The sequence below is a fragment of the Monodelphis domestica genome, chromosome 5 (genome assembly GCF_027887165.1).
Source record: "Monodelphis domestica isolate mMonDom1 chromosome 5, mMonDom1.pri, whole genome shotgun sequence".
NCBI classification, from domain to species: domain Eukaryota; kingdom Metazoa; phylum Chordata; class Mammalia; order Didelphimorphia; family Didelphidae; genus Monodelphis; species Monodelphis domestica.
The window spans coordinates 98,886,823-98,908,292 of record NC_077231.1 but is presented as its reverse complement, the minus strand read 5'-3'; the positions used below and the strand labels follow the sequence as shown (position 1 = coordinate 98,908,292).

The 21,470-nt window shown below is 38.8% G+C and overlaps 1 protein-coding gene across 10 annotated transcripts; it reads left to right on the top strand.

The window, feature by feature from the left end:
• The first annotated feature begins 9,306 nt into the window (after positions 1–9,306).
• Positions 9,307–20,068, top strand: LOC100024828 (apolipoprotein L3-like). 10 transcript variants are annotated; one of them, XM_056798878.1, is made up of 5 exons: positions 9,317–9,441; positions 11,111–11,233; positions 12,194–12,432; positions 13,961–14,072; positions 18,906–20,068. In XM_056798878.1, exon 5 carries the CDS (start codon positions 18,964–18,966, stop codon positions 19,972–19,974), a length of 1,011 nt encoding a protein of 336 aa, XP_056654856.1. In that variant the 5' UTR covers positions 9,317–9,441; positions 11,111–11,233; positions 12,194–12,432; positions 13,961–14,072; positions 18,906–18,963; the 3' UTR covers positions 19,975–20,068. The 10 variants fall into 10 exon arrangements, with proteins under 10 accessions (XP_056654861.1, XP_056654856.1, XP_056654852.1 ...); XM_056798874.1 differs by having other exon boundaries at positions 9,317–9,568; XM_056798880.1 differs by lacking the exon at positions 9,317–9,441 and adding an exon at positions 9,554–9,691.
• The last annotated feature ends 1,402 nt before the right edge of the window (positions 20,069–21,470 follow it).

The following is a 21,470-nucleotide window of genomic DNA, read 5'->3' as shown; positions in this document are numbered from 1 at the left end:
TGGAGCTCAAGGATGAAATACATAGAAAAACTACTAGTGGGAGACCTGAACCTTCCTCTATCAGAACTAGATGAATCAAACCAAAAAATAAATAAGAAAGAAGTAAGAGAAGTGAATGAAATCTTAGAAAAATTAGAGTTAGTAGATATGTGGAGAAAAAGAAATAGGGACAAAAAGGAAAACACATTCTTTTCAGTAGCACATGGTACATTCAGAAAAATTGACCATGTATTAGGGCATAAAAACTTTGCAAACAAGTGCAAAAGAGCAGAAATAATAAATGCAACCTTCTTGGATCACAATGCAATGAAAATAATAATTAGTAAGGGTATATGTAGAGGCAAATCAAAAATTAATTGGAAATTAAACAATACAATTCTCCAAAATCGATTAGTTAAAGAACAAATCGTAGAAACAATTAATTTCATTGAAGAAAATGACAATGATGAGACATCCTTTCAAAACCTATGGGATGCAGCCAAAGCAGTACTCAGGGGGAAATTTATATCCTTAATTCATATATTAACAAACTAGAGAGAATAGAGGTCAAGGAATTGGGCATGCAAATTAAAAAACTAGAAAGTGAACAAATTAAAAATCCTCAGATGAAGACTAATTTAGAGATCCTAAAAATCAAAGGAGAAATCAATAAAATTGAAAATCAAAGAACTATTGAACTAAAATAAGACTAGAAGCTGGTACTTTGAAAAAACAAATAAAATAGACATAGTACTAGTCAATTCTAATTAAAAAAAGGAAAGAAGAAAACCAAATTGACAGTATCCAAGATGAAAATGGAGACCTCACCTCTAATGAAGAGGAAATTAAGGCAATCATTAAAAACTATTATACCCAATTATATGGCAATAAATATGGCAGTCTAGGTGATATGGATGAATATCTACAAAATTATAAATTGCCTAAACTAATAGAGGAAGAAAAAGATTACCTAAATAACTCCATATCAGAAAAAGAAGTTGAACAAGCCATCAAAGAACTCCATAAGAAAAAATCCCCAAGTCTAGATGAATTCACAAATGAATTCTGTCAAACATTCAAAGAACAAATAATCCCAATATTATACAAACTATTTGACAGAATAAGTAAAGAAGTAGTTCTACCAAATTCCTTTTATGACACAAATATGGTACTGATCCCAAAGCCAGGCAGGTCAAAAAGAGGAGAAATAAAACTATAGACCAATCTCCTTAATGAATATAGATGCAAAAATCTTAAAAAGGATACTAGCAAAAAGACTCCAGCAAGTCATCACAAGGGTTATTCACTATGACCAGGTAGGATTCATACCAGGAATGCAAGGATGGTTCAATATTAGGAAAACCATCCACATAATTGACCACATCAACAAGCAAACCGACAAAAATTACTAATTATCTCAATAGATGCAGAAAAAGCCTTTGACAAAATCTAACACCCATTCCTATTGAAAATACTAGAAAGTATAGGAATAGAAGGGTCTTTCCTAAAAGTAATAAACAGTATATATCTAAAACCATCAGCAAACATCATCTGCAAGGGGGATAAACTAGAAGCCTTCCCAATGAGATCAGGAGTGAAACAAGGATGCCCATTATCACTTCTATCAATTAACATTGCACTAGAAACAATAGCTGTGGTGATCAGAGAAGAAAAAGAAATTGAAGGTATTAAAATAGGCAATGAGGAGACCAAGCTATCACTCTTTGCAGGTGATATGATGGTCTACTTAAAGAATCCTAGAGAATCAACCAAAAAGCTAGTCAAAATAATCAATAACTTTAGCAAAGTTGCAGGATACAAAATAAATCCACATAAGTTATCAGCATTTCTAGATATCTCCAACACATCTCAGCAGCAAGAATTAGAAAGAGAAATTCCATTTAAAATCACCCTAGATAGCCTTTGACCCAGCCATTGCACTTCTGAGTTTGTACCCCAAAGAGATTATAAGGAAAAAGACATGTACAAGAATATTCATAGCTGCACTCTTTGTGGTGGCAAAAAATTGGAAAAAGAGGGGATGCCCTTCAATTGGGGAATGGCTGAACACATTGTGGTATATGTTGGTGATGGAATACTATTTTACTAAAAGGAATAATAAAGTGGAGGAATTCCATGGAGACTGGAACAACCTCCAGGAAATGATGCAGAGTGAGAGGAACAGAACCAGTAGAACATTATACACAGAGACTGATACACTGTGGCACAATCGAAGGTAATGGACTCCTCCATTGGTGGTAATGCAACATCCCTGAACAACCTAGAGGGGTACAGGAGAAAAAACACTATCCACATTCAGAGGAAAAACTGTGGGAGTAAAAACACTAAAGAAAAACTACAGCTTAATGACATGAGTTGAAGGAGATATGAATGGGGAATAGACTCCAAATGAACACCCTATTGCAAATACCAACAACATGGAAAGAGGTTCTGATCAAGAACACAGGTGATACCCAGTCAAACTGAACATTGGCTATGGGAGGGGTGGAGGAGGGGAGGGAGGGAAAAAAATGATTTTTGTAACCAAGGAACAATGTTTGAAATTAAAAATAAAAATGTAAAAAAAAATCACCCTAGACAATATAAAATACTTAGGAATCAATCTGTCAAGACAAATACAGGAACGATATGAACACAGCTACAAAACACTTTCCACACAATTAAAACTAGATCTAAATAAACAATTGGAAAAACATTAACTGCTCATAGGTAGGACGAACTAACATAGTAAAAATGGCCATCTGTAACATTTAAAATAGGTGAAGATCCTAAACTGTGGCAGTTCAAAGAGTGGGAGCCATAAACTGTTATAACTAAAATGGTTTATGTTGTAAACTGTAGGGAGTTAAAATGGTGGAAGATACAAATTATGCTAGATATAAGAGAGGGTGAGTAAATTTGACTGCAAAAAATATGTTTTCACTACAGTGTCTTGTTTAAAATCAAATATAAGGTGGTCACCAGGGCAATATTCCCAAATTATGAATATGCCCAAGTCAACTGGGTTTTATAGAGAATTTAATTAATAATACAATGAGGAATTAAAGAAAAGGAGAAGGAGAGAGAAAAGGAATTAATGAGAAAAGAATAGGTCGGCCCAGGGCAGGCCTGGCCAACCCAGGCCTAAGCCTTAAGAGAGAAACCAGTCAGTTATCACTCACCATAAGATTGTCCAAGTAAGGGATTCAGAGGGACAGAGTCTCCCCAGAGGGAGTTCCAGCCAGAGTCAGCCTCCCTTGAGAGACCTCCTCAGAGAATTCCTCCAAGAGCTCCTTCTCAAGCGATCTCCAAAAGAATCTCCTTCAAAGCCTTCAAAAGCCTCCTCCAAAAGGATCTATCTCCAAGGAATCAAGGATCTCCAAGCCTCTCCAAGCCTCCAAGGATCCCTTGCTCAAGAGATTCCTTTTCTTATATAGGGGTTTTTTTCCTATGTCACCTCCCCTAAGTTCTTCCATCTACCAATCACCATAGATGTTTTCTAAAAGTACAGCCCATATGAATTCCTGCTAAGTCAACTAATCTCAATAAGTCTGAACCAGAGAAAACACAGCTGAGTTGACTAATCTCATTAAGAGAAACTTGCCTGACCCTTTTAGGTACCTAGCATCCCATTGTATCAATTCTAAAAAACAGGCATGGCTCAAAGAACTCCTTGCCTTATTATAAGCATGGGTCCAAGTACTTTCATTGTTTAGCAAGGAGTTTTCTCCCCTAAAGCAGTCTTAAGTACGGGTGGAGTAGAAGTCCTCCCATTTCTGATCCTGTCAAATTCTCACATCAAAATGGGGAATGTTTCTAGTAGGGAATTTGTTCCAATGGAGGATTCCTCAATGTGGAAATTTTTAACATTCACAAGTCTGAGAAATTTCAAGATTTACACATCCTACCCAAACTTAATTACTTATTTAGTGCCATACCCATCGATCTGTCAAAAAACTTTTTTACTGAATTAGAAAAAATCATAACAAAGTTCATTTGGAAGAAAAAAAGATCAAGGATATCCAGGGAAATAATGAAAAAAAAATTCGAAGGAAGGTGGCCATGCAGTACCAGATCTCAAACAAAAATAAAGCAGTGGTCATCAAAACAATTTGGTACTGGCTAAGAGACAGAGAGGAGGACCAGTGGAATAGACTTGGGGTAAGTGACCTCAGCAAGACAGTCTATGATAAGCCCAAAGCTCCCAGATTTTGGGACCAAAATCCACTATTTGATAAAAACTGCTGGGAAAATTGGAAGACAGTATGGGAGAGATTAGGTTTGGATCAACATCTCACACCCTACACCAAGATAAACTCAGAATATGTGAATGACCTGAATATAAAGAAGGAAACTATAAGCAAATTAGGTGAACACAGAATAGTGTACATGTCAGATCTTTGGGAAAGGAAAGACTTTAAAACCAAGTAAGACCTAGAAAAAAATCACAAAATGTAAAATGAATAATTTTGATTACATTAAATTAAAAAAGTTTTGTACAAACAAAACCAATGCAACCAAAATTAGAAGGGAAGCAATCAATTGGGAAACAATCTTCATAACAAAAACCTCTGACAAAGGTCTAATTACTCAAATTTATAAAGAGCTAAACCAATTGTACAAAAAAACAAGCCATTCTCCAATTGATGGAGACAATCAATCAATGGGCAAGGGACATGAATAGACAATTTTCAGTTAAAGAAATCAAAACTTTTAATAAGCACATGAAAAAGTATTCTAAATCTCTTATAATCAGAGAGATGCAAATCAAAACAACTCTGAGGTGTCACCTCACACCTAACAGATTGGCAAACATGAGAGCAAAGAAAGTAATGAATGCTGGAAGGGATGTGGCAAAGTGGGGACATTAATGCATTACTGGTGGAGTTGTGAATTAATGCAACCATTCTGGAGGGCAATTTGGAACTATGCCCAAAGGGAGCTAAAAGACTGCAATCCCTTTAATCCAGCCATACCACTGCTGGGTTTGTACCCCAAAAAGATAATAAGGAAAAAAACTTGTACAAGAATATTAATAGCTGTGCTCCTTGTGGTGGCAAAAAAAAAAAAAGGAAAATTAGGTGATGCCCTTCAATTAGGGAATGGCTGAACAAATTGTGGTATATGTTGGTGATGGAATACTACTGTGCTCAAAGGAATAATGAACAGAAACAATCTCTAGGAATTGATACAGAACAAAAAGAGCAGAACCAGGAGAACATTGTACACAGAGACTGATACACTGTGGTACAATCAAATGCAATGGACTTCTCCATTAGTGGCAATGCAGTAATCCTGAACAACAAGGAGGGATCTATGAGAAAGAACACTATCCACATCCAGAGAAAGAATTGTGGGAGCAGAAATGCAGAAGAAAAACAACTGCTTGATTACATGGATCTAGGGAAATATGACTGGGGACGTAGACTCTAAATGAAATGCAAACACAAACAGCATGGAAATAGGTTTTGATCAAAGACACAGGTAATACCCAATGAAATTGCGCGTTGGCTGCAGGAATGGGAGGGAGGGAAATAATATCATTCTCATAAGCAAGGAATAATGTTCTAAATTGACTAAATAAATTAACTTAAATTTAAAAAAAACTACATGGGAAAGAAAGAAAAAGGAAGAAAATTAAACTGATTGAAGACAGCAAAAGATACAGTAGGCTGAGAAGCCAAACATGTTCCCACACTAAGAGTTCTTCTAGATCTCAGAGCTAATCTTCTCCTCGAAGCCACGAGTACATCTAGGCACTGCTTTTGAAATCTAGTTTTGGAGGGTTGCCTGGTGGTACAGAAAGGTTCAGTGACTTGACCAGGGTCTCACAGCCAGAATGGGTCAGAGGTGAGATTTGAACCCAGACTTTGTTGACTTCATTGCCAGTTCTTTACCGAATTCACCTTGTAGAAGAAATACTCAGTATTTTGTTTCAGGCAAAGAGACTGGCAGAAAGAAATTTATTCATTAAGTTCTGTTTCTGTTTAAGCATTTCTGTTTAAGGAAAAAAAAAGACAAAGGATGATAATCCATCCTGCTTTTGGATATTCTTTCTGTCACAAGCCATTTGTTTCTTCCAGTTTATAGTAGTCCAATAGGAAAGAAAAAAAGACACAATTCCAAATGAAAATAAAACAAAAGGTACATAATTTAGAGGTTTTGATTTACCAAATAAAACTATAACAGTATGAATGTTGTAAGGTCTGGCTCTCACCAAACAGTACTATGGATATATCCATTTGTTGAGAAGTCCAAGCTTGAAGACAATCTGTCCCCCTAGAGGGAAAATAAGTTGTATCCAGAGCACAAGAATGGACTAGAATGCCTAGTAAAGGAGTGAACAAACTTTAATGAACAAAAACATTCCATCTTTCTAAGGATTGACATTCATGGGGCCAAAGGTGAAAAAGATTTCTCTTAATGAAATGAATTCTTTTACTGAATTAACCACATTCCCTTTCCTTCCTAGTCAGATCACTTAGGAAGAGGATAAAGTTTCTTTCATAATTTTCCTTGGTGTTTGTTTAAGGAATGAGACAAAGTCTAGAATAGTACACTGAACTTGGAGTCAGGAAGACTTATACTGGAAACTGACCTCCTTAGACATTTATTAGCTGTTTGACCTTGGGTAAGTCACTCCACTTTTGCCTGCCTCAGTTTCCTCATCTGTCAGATGGGATAATTCTAGCACCTACTTCTAAGGGTTGTTGGGAGAATAGAGTAAGCTATATTTGTAAGACGCTTTACAAATCTTCAAGCATTATACGAATGCTAGCTACCAGTATTATTTCTCAAGCAGATTAGACTAAAGACTTTAGACAAGACCACTGAGAAAATATGATTTTATGGAAGAAGAAAGGGAGGGGTTTGGTATGCTTCACATCTTTTTGCCTTTCTACCTAATGAAGTACACCATCTGCAAATATGCCAAGCATGCTACATCGCTGATAAAAAACATTCCAAAGAAACCAGGCAAAGAAGGAAGGCTAGGGCTCTATGCCCTTGGGGTAATGCCTTGACTTGCACCTTCCAGAAAACATGGAGAGGTTTTTTTGTTTGCTTTTGAGCCTGCTGCTACTATCACCCAGGAAACGGTCTGAACTAGTCCATTTCTCTCCATCTCCATCAGCAACCTTTGCAGGAGCTTTGATGGAGCATCAACACCTTTGGTAATGCCAAAGTGTTGGGCTGCCTATAACGGGGAAGTTCCACTTCTCTTCATTCTGGGATCCCCTGCTGAGTCATAGGAGAGAAAAAACTTCATTTTCTGATAGCAACTCTGCTTGGATCTAGCAATGCCCCCTCCCTCTTTGCCCTGTCCTCTTCTCACACACTAGGATTGCCTGAAATCTCATCACTATGCAGATTGACTCAGATTTTGATCCTCCCCTCCTTCTCTCCTCTTTCCAAGGGAGACTATGAAACTCCTCAAAAAGCCTTCCTTCTTAGAAGGTTCATAATCTTTCAGGTAAATTCACTTATCTTCACCAACTCTTCTTGGTTTTGACTCAATGGACCACCAAGATCCTCCACTGGGTATCCTGGTGGCTGCCCCATGTTTTGTGAGGTCCCCCTCTCCCTTAGAACATAAGTACCTTCAGGGAAGAGTCTATCTTACCCTTCCTTCCTTCCTTCGTTCCTTCGTTCCTTCCTTCGTTCGTTCCTTCCTTCCTTCCTTTGTTCCTTCCTTCCTTCGTTCCTTCGTTCCTTCCTTCCTTCCTTCCTTCCTTTGTTCCTTCCTTCGTTCATTCGTTCCTTCCTTCCTTTGTTCCTTCCTTCCTTCGTTCCTTCCTTCCTTCGTTCCTTCGTTCCTTCCTTTGTTCCTTCCTTCGTTACTTCCTTCCTTCATTCCTTCCTTCCTTCGTTCCTTCCTTCGTTCCTTCCTTCCTTCCTTCCTTCGTTCCTTCCTTCGTTCCTTCGTTCCTTCGTTCCTTCATTCCTTCCTTCCTTCGTTCCTTCCTTCCTTCCTTCCTTCTTTCCTTCCTTCTTTCCTTCCTTTCTTTCTTCTTTCCTTCCTTCCTTTCTTTCTCTCTTTCTTCTTTCTCACTCACCTTCTGCCTTAGAACTGATATTTTTATAATCATATAATTATATGATTTTTAAGACAGAAGAAAGGTAAGGACTAAGCAACTGGAGTTAACATCCATCATGCCCAAGGCTGTGTGCTTTGGGCCTGAGCAGTTAGGTGATCCAGAGCATTGGATCTAGAATAAGAAAGACTTAGGTTCAAATTTGGTCTCAGACATTTATAAGCCATGTGACACTGAGCAAGTTGTCCAATAATGGTTTCCTCAGTTTCCTCATCTGTCAAGTGGGTATATTTAATAGCACTTACCTCCCAGGGTTGTTGTGAGGTTCCAAACCCTTTGCAAACCTTAGAGCAGTATATAAATGTGAGCCATTGCTATTATTATTAATAATAAGTTCAATCTCCTCATTTTACAAATGAAGAAACTGAATCTCAGCAAGGTTACTTGGCTAGAATTTCAATTCAGTTGATTTAGGAAATTAAGCACCTATTCTGGGTAAGGCATTGATTAGGGCTGAAGGGACAAAAAGAGTTTCTCTTCCCAAGGTGCTCCCATTCCCCAAAGGCACTGGACCATTCAGTGGGTCAAACCTATTTGTATAATAATATCAAGACCTTCCAATGTCTAATATAGTAATCCTTAATAGATATAACCCACATAAAAGCTCTCTGAGAGGAATCATCCATAAGTTTTTGGAACATAAAGGGGTCTTGAGACCAAAACATTTGAGGACTTCTGGTATAAAGAGAGGCAAGAATACAAGAGAGTTTGAAGAGAAAAAATAAATCACTGACAACTAGAGGGGTTGAAGGACACCCAAATGACGTCAATTGAACCTTGAAGGAAGCAAGAATTCCAAGAAGTGGAGCTGAAGTAGGAGTCTGTGCCAGGCATGGAGGAGACAGGAGTTGAGAGATGAAATGATGAGTGCAAGGGACCATCTAGACTTCAGCTGGGCTGGACCAGAGAATTCACAGAGAGAGCCAGTATTAGATCAACGTGGATGAAGATGGTGGAGTCCTTGAAATGGCAGCCTAAGAAGTATTTTATCTGACGAGCAGAAGGGAACTGCTGAAGACAAGGGAGTGATATGGTTAGAAGTGTGTCTTAGAGATGTTATTTTGGGAGGGAGAGGGAATAGGCAGGAGGTGATGGACTAGGCTAACAGCCATGGGAATGAAGAGAAGGGGACAAATGAAGATAATAACAAGAATAGAATTTTAAGCCATCTCATTCAATTGTCACAAATAACAAACATTCCAAGAACTCTGTGAGGTAGGTACTATTATGACCTGCCATTTTATAGGTGAGGAAATGGAGGCACAGACACGTTAAGGGTCAGGTAGAATTCCAACTTAGGTTTTTCCAACTCTGAGTCCTGAGCTCTATCCATTGTGCCATCTAGCTGCCAGAATTGAGGATTATAGAGGTAGAATCACGGGGATTTTACATCTGATTTGTTACTGACAATGAGCTAAAGAGGAAAATTTCAGAAGGACTTTAAGCACTGCAACCCTGGGTGACTACAAAGGGGGTGATGGCCTCAGTGGAAATAGGTAAATGTGCAGGAGAGCTGCATTTAAGGAAGAAGAGACTAAGTTTTATCTTGGATGTGAATAGGCTAATTGTTTCGATGATAATAATAAATATTGAGATCAAGGGAGTTGGAGTGCTTCATGGTAAGAAGTGGGCTAATGATATTTTTGGTTTATTTTTAAATCCTATGATAACTGTTCGTGCTCATAGTGGAATAGCTATACCAATATTTATAGATAGTTATGTGGTTGCTGTGAAAGAATATGGTAGTAAGCCTAATGGGTTAGTAGAGGCAATAAATAGAATTAAAGATATTAATATTAAGATTCAAGTTGGCCTTGGTTATTATGTATTGTCTTTGTTTAGTAAATAGGTGAATTAATCAGATTTGTAAAATTTGAATCTGATTTGGCAATCATTGTTTAGGAAATGATAAAATGAGACATGGAAATAAGATGATAATTGGTAAGGTTGTAATACCTATAATTGACAAATAAATTTTTATTCATTTTTTTCTCAAGGTGAGGTAGTTTTTGTTGATTTTGTTTGTTCTGTTGTAGGGATAATTTGGGCTATTCTTTGATTTATAGTTGGTAGATGCAAAATAGTGAAATCTTTATTAATATAATGGTTAGAGATCATGTGGAAGTATCTAGTTGTGGCATATTATTTTGATGAGATATTATGTCTCATCTCTACTTTTAAGTATAAGATTATTTACTCAAAAATGGCTGCATTATAGAGGATCATTTCCCCAAATATTTAAGTGAAATTATTTCTAATACAATGGGTATAAAACTATGAACTTGATCCACAAATTTCTGAGCATTGTCCATAAAATACATTGGGTCGAGATGTTGTTAAGGTAACTTGATTTAGTTGGCCTGGAATTGCGTCTGCTTTTATTTAAACCTAATGAAAGGACTGCTCATGGGTGTAGAACATCTTCTGAAGAAATTAACATATGGATTGGGAGTTCTATTGATAAGACCACTTGATTGTCAACTTCTAATAGTGGAAGTTGGCCTGGGGGAAGGTCTTGAGTTGGGATTATATATGAATCGAATGTAAATCTTCATAGTCAGTATATTCATAGCTTCAGTATCATTGATGACCTATAGCTTTACCTGTTAAGTACGGGTTATAAATTTCATCTATTATATAAAGAATTCATAAAATGGTAGGGCAATCGGTACAAAGATAACGGCTGGTATAATAGTTCAAATTGTTTCTATTTCTTGAACATCTATAGTAGTCATATGAGTGAGTTTTGTGTTTAATATTAGAATAATCACGTATAGTACTAAGGAGCTGATTAGGAAAACAATTATTAATGTACGGTCATGAAAATTTATAATCTCTTCTATAATAGGGGAAGTGGCATGTTGAAAGCCTAGTTGTAGTGGGTAGGGCATTTAAGACATATAGGGGTTGAACCTATAACTTAACTATGGCAGAGCTATGTAATAATTTTACTAATATCTTATGAGAAAGTCATAAAGGTTGTGGGGTTGACTTGAAATCATTCTCAGGGGGTTTCATTCCTCTCTTTCTTGAATTAGGATTTGATGAAGACTGGTTGTTCAAATGTGTGGTATGGGAGGGGACAACAATAAAGTCATTCAATATTAGTTGTTGTGAGTTCAACATTAAGAACTTCTCATTTGGATGCGAAGGCTTCTCAGGTAATAAAGACCATTAAAATAACGGCTGTTAATGAGATAAATGAGCCGATTGATGATAAAACATTTCATATAGTATAGGCATCTGGGTAATCTGAATATCGTCATGGTTTACCAGATAATCCTAGAAAGTGTTGTGGGAAGAATGTTAAATTTACTCCTATGAATATAATGAAGAAGTGAATTTTTGCTCATATATCATTAAGTATATAACCTGTAAATAAAGGAAATCAATGGATGAAGCCACTATGATTGTGAATACAGCTCCCATAGATAGGACTTAGTGAAAATGGGCTACTACATAATATGTGTCATGTAAAACAATATCTAACGATGAATTGGCTAATACAATACCTGTCAAGCCTCCAAATGTAAATAGGAAAGTGAAGCCTGGGGCTCATAGTATTGCAGGGGATCACTTAATATTATCTCCATGTAGAGTAGCTAGTCAACTGAATAGTTTAACTCCTGTGGGAATAGCAATAATTATTGTTGCGGAAGTGAAGTAAGCTCGAGTATCAACATCTAAGCCTACTGTGAATACATGGTGGGCTCATACAATCAAACCTAGCAATCCAAAAGACATTGTAGCTCAGACTATCATTATATAACCGAATGGCTCTTTTTTACCTGAACAATATGTTACAATGTGGGAAATAATTCCAAATCCCAGTAGAATTAGAATATAGACTTCTGGGTGTCCAAAGAATCAGAGTAAGTGTTGATATAGGATAGGACCGCCCCCTCGGGCTGGATGTAAGAAGGTAGTATTTAGATTATGATCTGTGAGAAGTATAGAAATTCCTGCGGCTAGGATTGGCAAAGACAGTAGTAGAAGTACTGCTGTAATTATTACTGATCAAACAATAGTGGTGTTTGATATTGAGATATTGCTGGTAGTTTCATACTAAGAATTGTTGTGATGAGGTTAATAGCCACTAAAATAGATGAAATTCCTGCTAGATGGAGTGAAAAAATTGCTAGGTCGACTGAAACACCTGCATGGGCAAGATTTCCTGCTAATGGAGGATAAACTGCTCAACTGGTTCCAGCCCCTGCTTCTACCGTAGAAGATGCTAGAAGAAGTAAAAAGGAAGGTGGAAGAAGTCAGAAGCTTATATTGTTTATTCGTGGGAATGCTATATCTGGGGCACCAATTATTAGAGGCACAAGTCAGTTTCCGAAGCCTCCAATTATAATAGGTATGACTATAAAGAAAATTATGACGAGGGCATGAGCAGTGACGATTACATTATGAATTTGGTCATCACCAATAAGGGTGCCGGGCTGACCAAGTTCCGTTCAAATGAGCAGGTTTAGGGCAGTGCCTACTATACCTGCTCAAGCACCGAAAAGGAGATATAATGAATGTGCCAAAATCTTTATGATTAGTTGGAAAGAGTCAGCGATTAATGAACATAGGTAAAATGGCTGAGGCAAGCATTGAACTGTAAATTCAAAGACAGAGAATAATCATCTCTTTTTACCAATAAATTGGGGCCCAATGTCTAGGCGCTTAGCTGTTAACTAAGACACAGCAGAATAAATACTTGCTAATTTAGTACTGGAGATATAGATAGGAGCCTGGGGGCTCTCCTGCCTTCTTTTTCCCCTCAAAGGCGGGAGAGCCATATGTGTTTAGCAAAGGCTAGGTGGTTTAACACCTGCTTAAGGTTTGAAGGCTTATTGTTTGTGAATGTGGATGTAACATCCAGTTGAAAAGTCAGTGGGGGACCCATGACTAGAGCTCTGGAGAGCTCTGAGGGCTGGATATAGCTTTGGGAGTCATCTGCTTAGAGATGATAATTGAACCCTTGGGACTAGATAGGATCAGAGGCGATAAGATAAAAGTGTATATAAAGAGGAGAGAAAATTGTTCTGGACAGAGCTGGGGTGAAGAGGGATTTACCCATGCTTAGAGAGTAGAAGTTGGATTGTGAACTTGAAAAAGAGCCAGAGGATGGTCATTTGGGGAGGTGGAGGACCAGCAGTCTCACTCTCTTCCTGAAAATCATGCTGCCTCTTCAGAAGAGTAAAGATCATTCAGTAATGAACACAATGGAGCCCTGAGCCAGGCTAGCCTCAGCTCTGGGTTTCTATGATCTGGATTCAGGCATGGGGGTCATTTCACAAGCCATTCTTTGACTGTACCCTCACTGGGGATTTTGCCTGGGACTATGGCATTTTGACCTACCCCCCTTTGAAGAGCATCAGAATGTAGCTCATGTTTAGGCCTCTATAGTTGTGGGTAAAAAGGGATTTCAGCTCCAATGCGGACACTCTGGCTAAAAATGTCTATCAGGTCAGAGAGCCTTTTATTTCACTTAACTAAAAATGCAAAGAACAAAGGACTCAAGCAAGGACCTAAACAGTCAAAACAATTTGCCTTCTTTCTCCATTCATTCCTAGTCTCCTTCCAAGGACCTCTTAGTCCCACGGACTCCAAGCACTACATAACTGAGACTATCTGGGAAAGAGAATAACTGAGGCTGAGAGAGGAAACCTCTGGTTCTGCAGAGCTGCTTATGTCCTTCCCCCTCTGGGACCTATACACCTCTAGACTGCTAGTGCTCCCCTCAAGTCTGGGGCTTCCTGAAAGGGAATGGTACCCTTGGGCTCACTGGCATCAACCACCAGCAGTGCCTTGCCATGGAACTGTTTCAATATATTTGGATAAAATGCACTTACACAATGTTTTTCTTACATTTTATGTTCCTTCTTCCTGGCCAGAAATGGATGACTTTGAGGAGTTTTGGGTCTCAAAGAGCAGAGAAGATGTGAATCAATTGCTGTCTGATGACCAGGCTTAGGAGAAATTTGTGGCTGAGTGGGCTTTCATGAGGTAAGTAAGCCCAGAGCTCATGGCTTAGGCCCACATTAAAAAGAGGACTGACCTCTTTTTTAGGTAAGGCAAGAACCTTTGAGATCATCTTGTCCAACCTCTTTGCTTTACAGATGAGGCATCCTCTTTTTATCCTCAGCACCATTCACTGTGCCATTCATATAGTAGGCCCTTTCCAAGCATGTGTGTGTGTGTGTGTTTATTCTTTGGATTTGGCTTGAAAACATTTCAATTCCTTTATTTTTTATCAAATTCCAGCTGCTTAGAGAACTTTACTGAAGTTACGAGAACAATAACAAGTTGAAAAATACATAGTAAATCTCATTCCTTTTCTTCTTTCTAAAAACGTGGTATCAACTTTCCCTCCTCAGATTGAGATAGATTAATGAGTACATAGATAGCTGAAGGCTAAGTAGAGAAATAAGTAGGGCTGCTAGGTGGTCTTTGAATCAAGAAGTCTCATCCTCCTGAGTTCAAATCTGGCCTCAGACACTAGCTGTGTGACCCTGGACAAGTCACTTCACCTGTTTGCCTCAGTCTCCTCCTAAAATGAGCTGGAGAAGGAAATGGCAAACCACTCCAGCATCTTTGCCAAGAAAACTCCAAATAGGGTCATCAGAGAGTCTAGAATGACTGCAAGGATTGAACAACAACAAAGACTCAAGTAGTTTCCACTCTAGTGGAGGAAGACAACAACAAAGAAAGAATAAAAGCAGGCAAGTGAGAGCAGGAGCAAGGCTAACTTTGGAGGGGAAGTCCAGAAAGTAAGGAATAAGGGCAATTAGGTCACAAAGTTTTAATCCAGGACAGGAATCAGAGTCATTCCCCAATATCTTTCCCTACCTCAAAAAAAAAAAAAAAAAGCTTTATGTATCTCTTTATTTATTTGTAAAATCTTTTCCTTCTGTCTTAGTAACAACCCTAAGACAAGAGAGCAAAAGCACCAGGCATGGTGCTCTTATCCAATGTGCCACCTAGCTGTGCCCCCATTCCCCTTTTAAAATTTATCTTTAGTTAGCAAAAATCTATATTCTCTCCCTCTCACATTGACCTCCTTACTAAAAAGAAGGAAAAAAGAAAAATCAAACCTTGCAACAAATATGGAAATAGATACACTGGCCAGGTCTTTCAGTTCCTTGAATGATGGGTGAACTTGGGGAAGAAATGCCATTTAGGACAATGGAAGCATCCTGGCTGGAGAGCCAGAGCTCTGGATTCTGTAGCATCCCTGGGATGAGAGGACAGCTCCTCCATTTTCTTCTCCATGTGGGAACATGTGGTGGCCAAGCTCAGACCCTCACCCCAGCAGGCAAATTCAGACCCTATCCAGGAAGAACTTTCAGAATCTCCTCCTTGTGAAAAAAAAAGGGGTGGGGGTGGAAAGCACCAGAAATATGGATTACTGAGACAGCTAGATAGCACAGTGGTTAGAAATTCAGGCCTGGAGATAGGAGATCCTAGGTTGAAATATGACTTCAGACACTTTCTAGATCTGTGTCCCTGGGCAAGACATTTAACTCCAATTGCCCAATCTTTACTGCTCTTCTACTTTGGAACCAGTCAATATTCAATATTGATTGTAAGACAGAAAGTAAGGGAGGGAAAGAAAGAAAGAAATGGATAGATGGATGGATGGATGGACGAGAGAGAGAGAGAGAGAGAGAGAGAGAGAGAGAGAGAGAGAGAGAGAGAGAGAGAGAGAGAGAGAGAGAGAGAGAGAGAGAAAGAGAGAGAGAGAGAGAGAGAGGGATTACCCAGAGCTCCTGAAGAAACTCTGGGTTCCACCTGGTGGTGGAGGAGAAAGCAGAAAATGGTGAAGGAAGAGGCTCCAACAACACCTATTCATTTGTAGTTATCAGTTAATCAATTACGATCATCTGTTAAGCACCTCAGCATACCTCAGTGCTATAAGTGATTTCCCCACAGTCCTTGGCCATGTAACAATACTATTCAACTGGGTTCTATTCTGTTCTCCATTTTACACATGAGGAAACTGAGGCTTAGACATTCAGGGGACTTGCCCAGGGTCACACAGGATCTGAGCCTAACTATCCTGATTCCAGGGTTGATGCTCTCTCTCCTGCCCTGAAGCATTTGGTCTTCATGGCTTATTGTTCAGCCACCTTCCATCTCTGCTCAGCCCCAAGTTGGTTGCTGCTAGGAAATGAAATGAATGAAGGGGAAAGACCCAACCAGAGCAAACTAGCTGGAAGAGGGGGCAGGCAATGTGAGGATGCTTCCCTGAGGGTGGGAGGAAGCACAGGGGGGAGTCATCAATGTCCAGCAGAATCAGTTCAACTGGTAGAGTCAAAGATACCAACCCAGCATGTAGTAAAGAAAACTTTGTCTCTGGAGTCAACTCCCTGTGTGAGCCTGGGAAAGGGGACCTTTCTGAGTCTATTCCCTTATGTGGAAAACAGAACTAATGAGCCTCATGCCAAGTATATCACAAGGCTGTTATAGCCCCCGAAGGAATCCAGAGAGATGAGTTAAGCCTTAAAAAATTATTAGAACAAATATGAGGACTTGAGAGACTGTTGGGAAGACTTGCCTGAATTGACATAGACTGAAGGAAGTAAAACCAGGAAAACAACACCCCAAATGATCACAATGGTGGAAAGGAAAAAAGCATGGAAAGATTTTAGGAGCAAAAACGTATCAGGAATTAAGACAATTATCTAAGACCCAGAGTCTTTGTTCAAGAAAACCAAGGATATGAATAATTGATTTTCAAGGGGGAAATGACAAATTACTGACAGCTAGGGGCAACTAGGTGGCTCGATAGTAGAGAGCCAAGGCTGGAGTCCGGAAGACTTGAGTTCAAATTAGGCCTCAGACACTTCCTAGCAGTGTCATCCTGGGCAAACCACCCACATTGCCTACCCCTTGCAACAATTCTGCCTTGGAGCTAGTACGTATTATCAGTTATAAGATGGGCGGTAGGGTTTAAAAAACATAAAAAAAAACTATTCCAAATCAACAATGAAAAATGCAAATAATTCTGGATGTTTGTTGGGAAGGGAGTCAAGACATCAGGTGCTCCTTCCTCATTAACAAGGTGTCCCAATGCACAACACAACATTCCTTCCTTATTGAGGGGTAGCAACCAGGAAAGTGACGTCAACCCCAAAATTGTTCCCCCCTAGATTAGCAATATTGGGGTTGGGGGATGCACAGAGATAGAATTCTAGGCTAGTATCTTGCCTCTGAGGAGAACAGAGCTGAACCACCAATCTCCTGCTCTCTCCAGACAGGAATCAAGACTCCCTTGGAGAGGGGTGAGATTCCACACATATCTTCATGCCTTCCTGGGAACCACACTTGGGCAAATCCCATCCCCTACAATGAGCAACACACAGCTAACATACCCATTATTGTTTGGTCTTTTTCTAATCCAATCATAACTTTCCTTTCTAGAAAAAGCAGAAGCAAAATGGTTTGAGCAGCTCTGACTTCTCCCTGATGACTATTATCATCACCACCCCATGCCATCGATTTAGGGACCTTTTTCTTTCCATTTCTGGAGCTTAAAAAATCCCCCCCAAACACCTCAAACCTTGCTACCAACCGATGGATTTTTTTACTAGCCTCACCTCATTCTGGAGTCTAGTGCTTCTAATGCTATTCTTTTTTTTTTTAACCCTTACTTTTTGCCTTAGGATCAATTCCTTCCAAGTCAGAAGAGTGATAAGGGCTAGACAATGGGGGTCAAGTGACTTGCCCAGGGTCACACAGCTAGGGAGTGTCTAGGGCCAGATTTGAACCTAGGACCTCCCATCTCTAGACCTGGCTCTCCATCCACTTAGCCACCTAGCTGCCTCTAATGTTCTTCTTATAGGACTCAGACATTCTGGTTGTTTCATCTACCATTAACTGCCCTTCCATCATCGGTACTTAATTTTTTTTAATTAACTTTTTTCAGTCACTGACAATCTGACTTCTCTCCCTTCTACTTGCCCATCCCTCAACCAAGAAAGAAAAGGGGTGGGGGAACCCTGTTACAGACATGTTTAGTTAAGCAAAACCTATGGTCTCTTTGACCATGTCCAAAAGAATGTACATGTCTTTTCAATATCTACATTTCCTGGTCAAGTGCCAGTGAATGAATGGATGAAAAGGCCTCTGATTACCATGTTTTATGTATCAACCACCATGCTAAAGCCTGGGATTAATAACATACCAATTAGTTTGCTCTGGATCTTCTGACCATATTTTGTTCATTTCATTGATGGGGGGAAGTTTCCATATTATTTGAATTTGTATTTTTTTTGCTACTTGTTGTTTGGAATCCTTTCTCAGATGGTTCTTGATCATTTACTTATTGTTCTAATTTAAATTTTTTATTAACAAAATAATTACCTTGAACATTTCTTCTTTTGCCAACTGCTTATTCCTATCTTTTGAGGAATGGATCTTAGACTTATGTTGCTTGCATGCTAGTTCCCTGATGCCAAGAGAGAATCATGGACATGTAGCCAAGGCAAGAAAAGGTATTAGACAAGATGGGGATGGGGTGGGCCTAGGATCAAATGCTACAGAAAGAATAAGGAGGAGAAGCATATATTAAAAGGTACTTAGCCATGAGAGGGTCATCAGCGACCTCAGGGAGTTGTTTCAGTAAAATCCTAGGTTTGGGAACCATTTGCCAAAGGGTGGAAGATGGAATGGTTGGTGAGGAAGTGGAAGCAGGGAATTTAAAGTAGTATTTTTAGGCATTTGACAGGGAAGGCTGAGAAAAGAATTGGTCAATGTTAGAGTGCTATAGGAAGAATGAATCCTTATTTTCCCATCCCCAAAGCAACCACATCATTTTTTGACTTCTGTTCTTCACAGAAATAATGCTGATTAACTGGGGTATCCTGTCACAGTGATAAAAGCTGATGCTCTGAAAATGGAGAGCCTAGAGGATCCTGATAAAATCACAGATGATCCTGATAAAATCACAGGTGATCCTGATAAAATCACAGGTGATATTAATGAAAATATGGCACACAAAGAAATGGAGCAGGAACTGGACATGTTATTGACAAATGCTGATGATCTGAAAAAGGATAATGATGATATAAGCTCATATGGTGAAGCTTTTGACAACCTGGAGGAGTTTTATGAATATATGGTATTTCAAGAAATGCAGGAAGAACTGGACACGTTTTCGTCTGAGTTTCCCAGAGTAAAACCAGAGCTAGAGAATTTTATCCACAACCTTTATAGTAAGGCAGACAGATTTGACAAGATCCATGATGACTGTTCGGTTGTCCTTTTTTTAATCTGTGCCATTGGGGCGTTCTCCAGCATCATGAGTGTAGTTGGGATTACACTAGAACCTATAAATGAAACAAGGGGCAGGGCCCTCTGTCTAATTGGGTTGGGGATGGGAACGGTAGTCATTGTCATTGGTATTTTTACAGGTTTCATTGATCATTCGGGTGACTTACAAGAGAGAGAATTTTTTAGTGAACTTGAGAGAGATATAAATGTTAATATCCCTGAGGAAAATTCGAATGAGGAGGAACCTAAACTCTTTTCTAGATTGCAGAAATATAATCAAATATTCAAAGATGTTCAAAATCGCTGCAAAGAGTTTCAGCTAGGCAAAACCAATCCACCCATCATAGAAGTTTCCCGCGGCTTTATGTCAGGTACACGTTTCTCTGGCAAAAACAGCAGGCAACTCAGTCTGGCTGTTCAGAGAACATTGGCCATGAGCAAAGGAGCTAAGATAAGGGGTGCAACATTGTCAGGAGCTTTTAGTCAGGTAGATGCAATCAACATTGCAAAAGCGGCAATGGATTTGTCAAATGCTACAATAACAGAGAAAATGAGGAAGATCGCTCAGGCTCTGGAAAAGAATCTTCAGGCACTCTCCAACTACTTTGAGAAACTGCAGAGAATGGACTTTTGATAGACAACCCCCAAGTAATGGGGCAGGGCAGGCAATGGTCAATGGATGGGGGTGACTCAGAAGGAGAATAAAGGGGACTCTACTCTAGGTTAAAGTGTTGGGGTGTCAGGTCATTCATAAAAAGAAAATCTAATATACACCAAAATATTTAGAGCAACCCTTTTCGTGGTAGCCAAGAATTAGAAACAGAAAATATGCCAATCTATGGGAGAATGGTTAAATAAATTGGGGCATATGAATGTAATTGTAAGATTTAAATTAATGTCCAATAACTCCAAGTATTATATTTTATAAGATTTATTAGTAATCACTTGAAGTAGAAGAAATAAAAGAACAAAAGTATAAAGCCTAAGTAAAACCACGTGAGTAAAATTCTCCTGCCTGGCTCTCACCCAATCTCCACCACCTCCTTCCCTGGAGCAGAGAGCCAGGGAGGAGCTACATGAACAACTATCTTGAAAGTGTAAGCACGTAACGTGAGAACGAAAATGGGAAGCTGGGAAAGACAATTCAGGGGAGAAAATTCTAATTACACATAATGAAATATTTTTGTGTGCTTAGTATAGTGCCCAGAAAATGATTGGGGCTTATGAAATTTTTGTTAACTATAAAAGATGACTAATATCATGAATATAGAGAAACATGGAAAGACTTACATGAACTGATACAGAATGAAAAAAAGCAGAACCAACAAAGTAGCATACAAAATGGTTATAACAATGTAAATGGAAAATACGAGCCACGAAACAATTAAAAGTGAATGTTGCAAAATTACAAAGAACAAACATGACTCTCCAAAGAAGAGATGGGAAAGGATACCTAGCCCAACTACTTGGCAGAGGTGGGAAGTCTACAGGCAGGGAACATGGCATATTTTTTTCAATAGATTGATCTGTTTTGCTGATTTTATCCCCTTTCTTCTTTCTCTTTTTCTTTAAAATACATTTCAGTTGTAATAATACATGTATAACCCAGTGGAATTGCTTGTCAACTCCAGGAGCAGGGAGGGGAAAAGGTGGAGACAACATGAATCATGTAACCATGGAAAAAATTTTTAAAAATAAAAAATAAATTAAAAGAAAAAAATAAAACACTTCTCAGTTATATGAGATGGATCTTGGGAGGGAGGAGGTTAGAGTTATAGGTGGAAATTTAGGCAATGTAATAAAAAAAAGTTAGCAATAAAAAAGTATTAAAAAAAGAATACAAGGGGCAGCTGGGTGGCCTAGTAGATAGAGATACAAGCCTGGAGATGGGAGGTTGTAGGTTCAAATCTGGCCTTAGACACATCCTGGCTGTGTGACCATACACAAGTCACTTAACCCCAACTACATAGCCTTTGTTATTCTTCTGCTTTAGAACCAATACTTAGTATCAATTCTAAAATGGAAAGTAAGAGTTAAAAAACAAACAAACTAGGAGATACCATCTAGCTCATACCACATAGCTCTCATGACCCAGTATAAATCTATTCTTCTCTAGTCTAAGCATCCCCA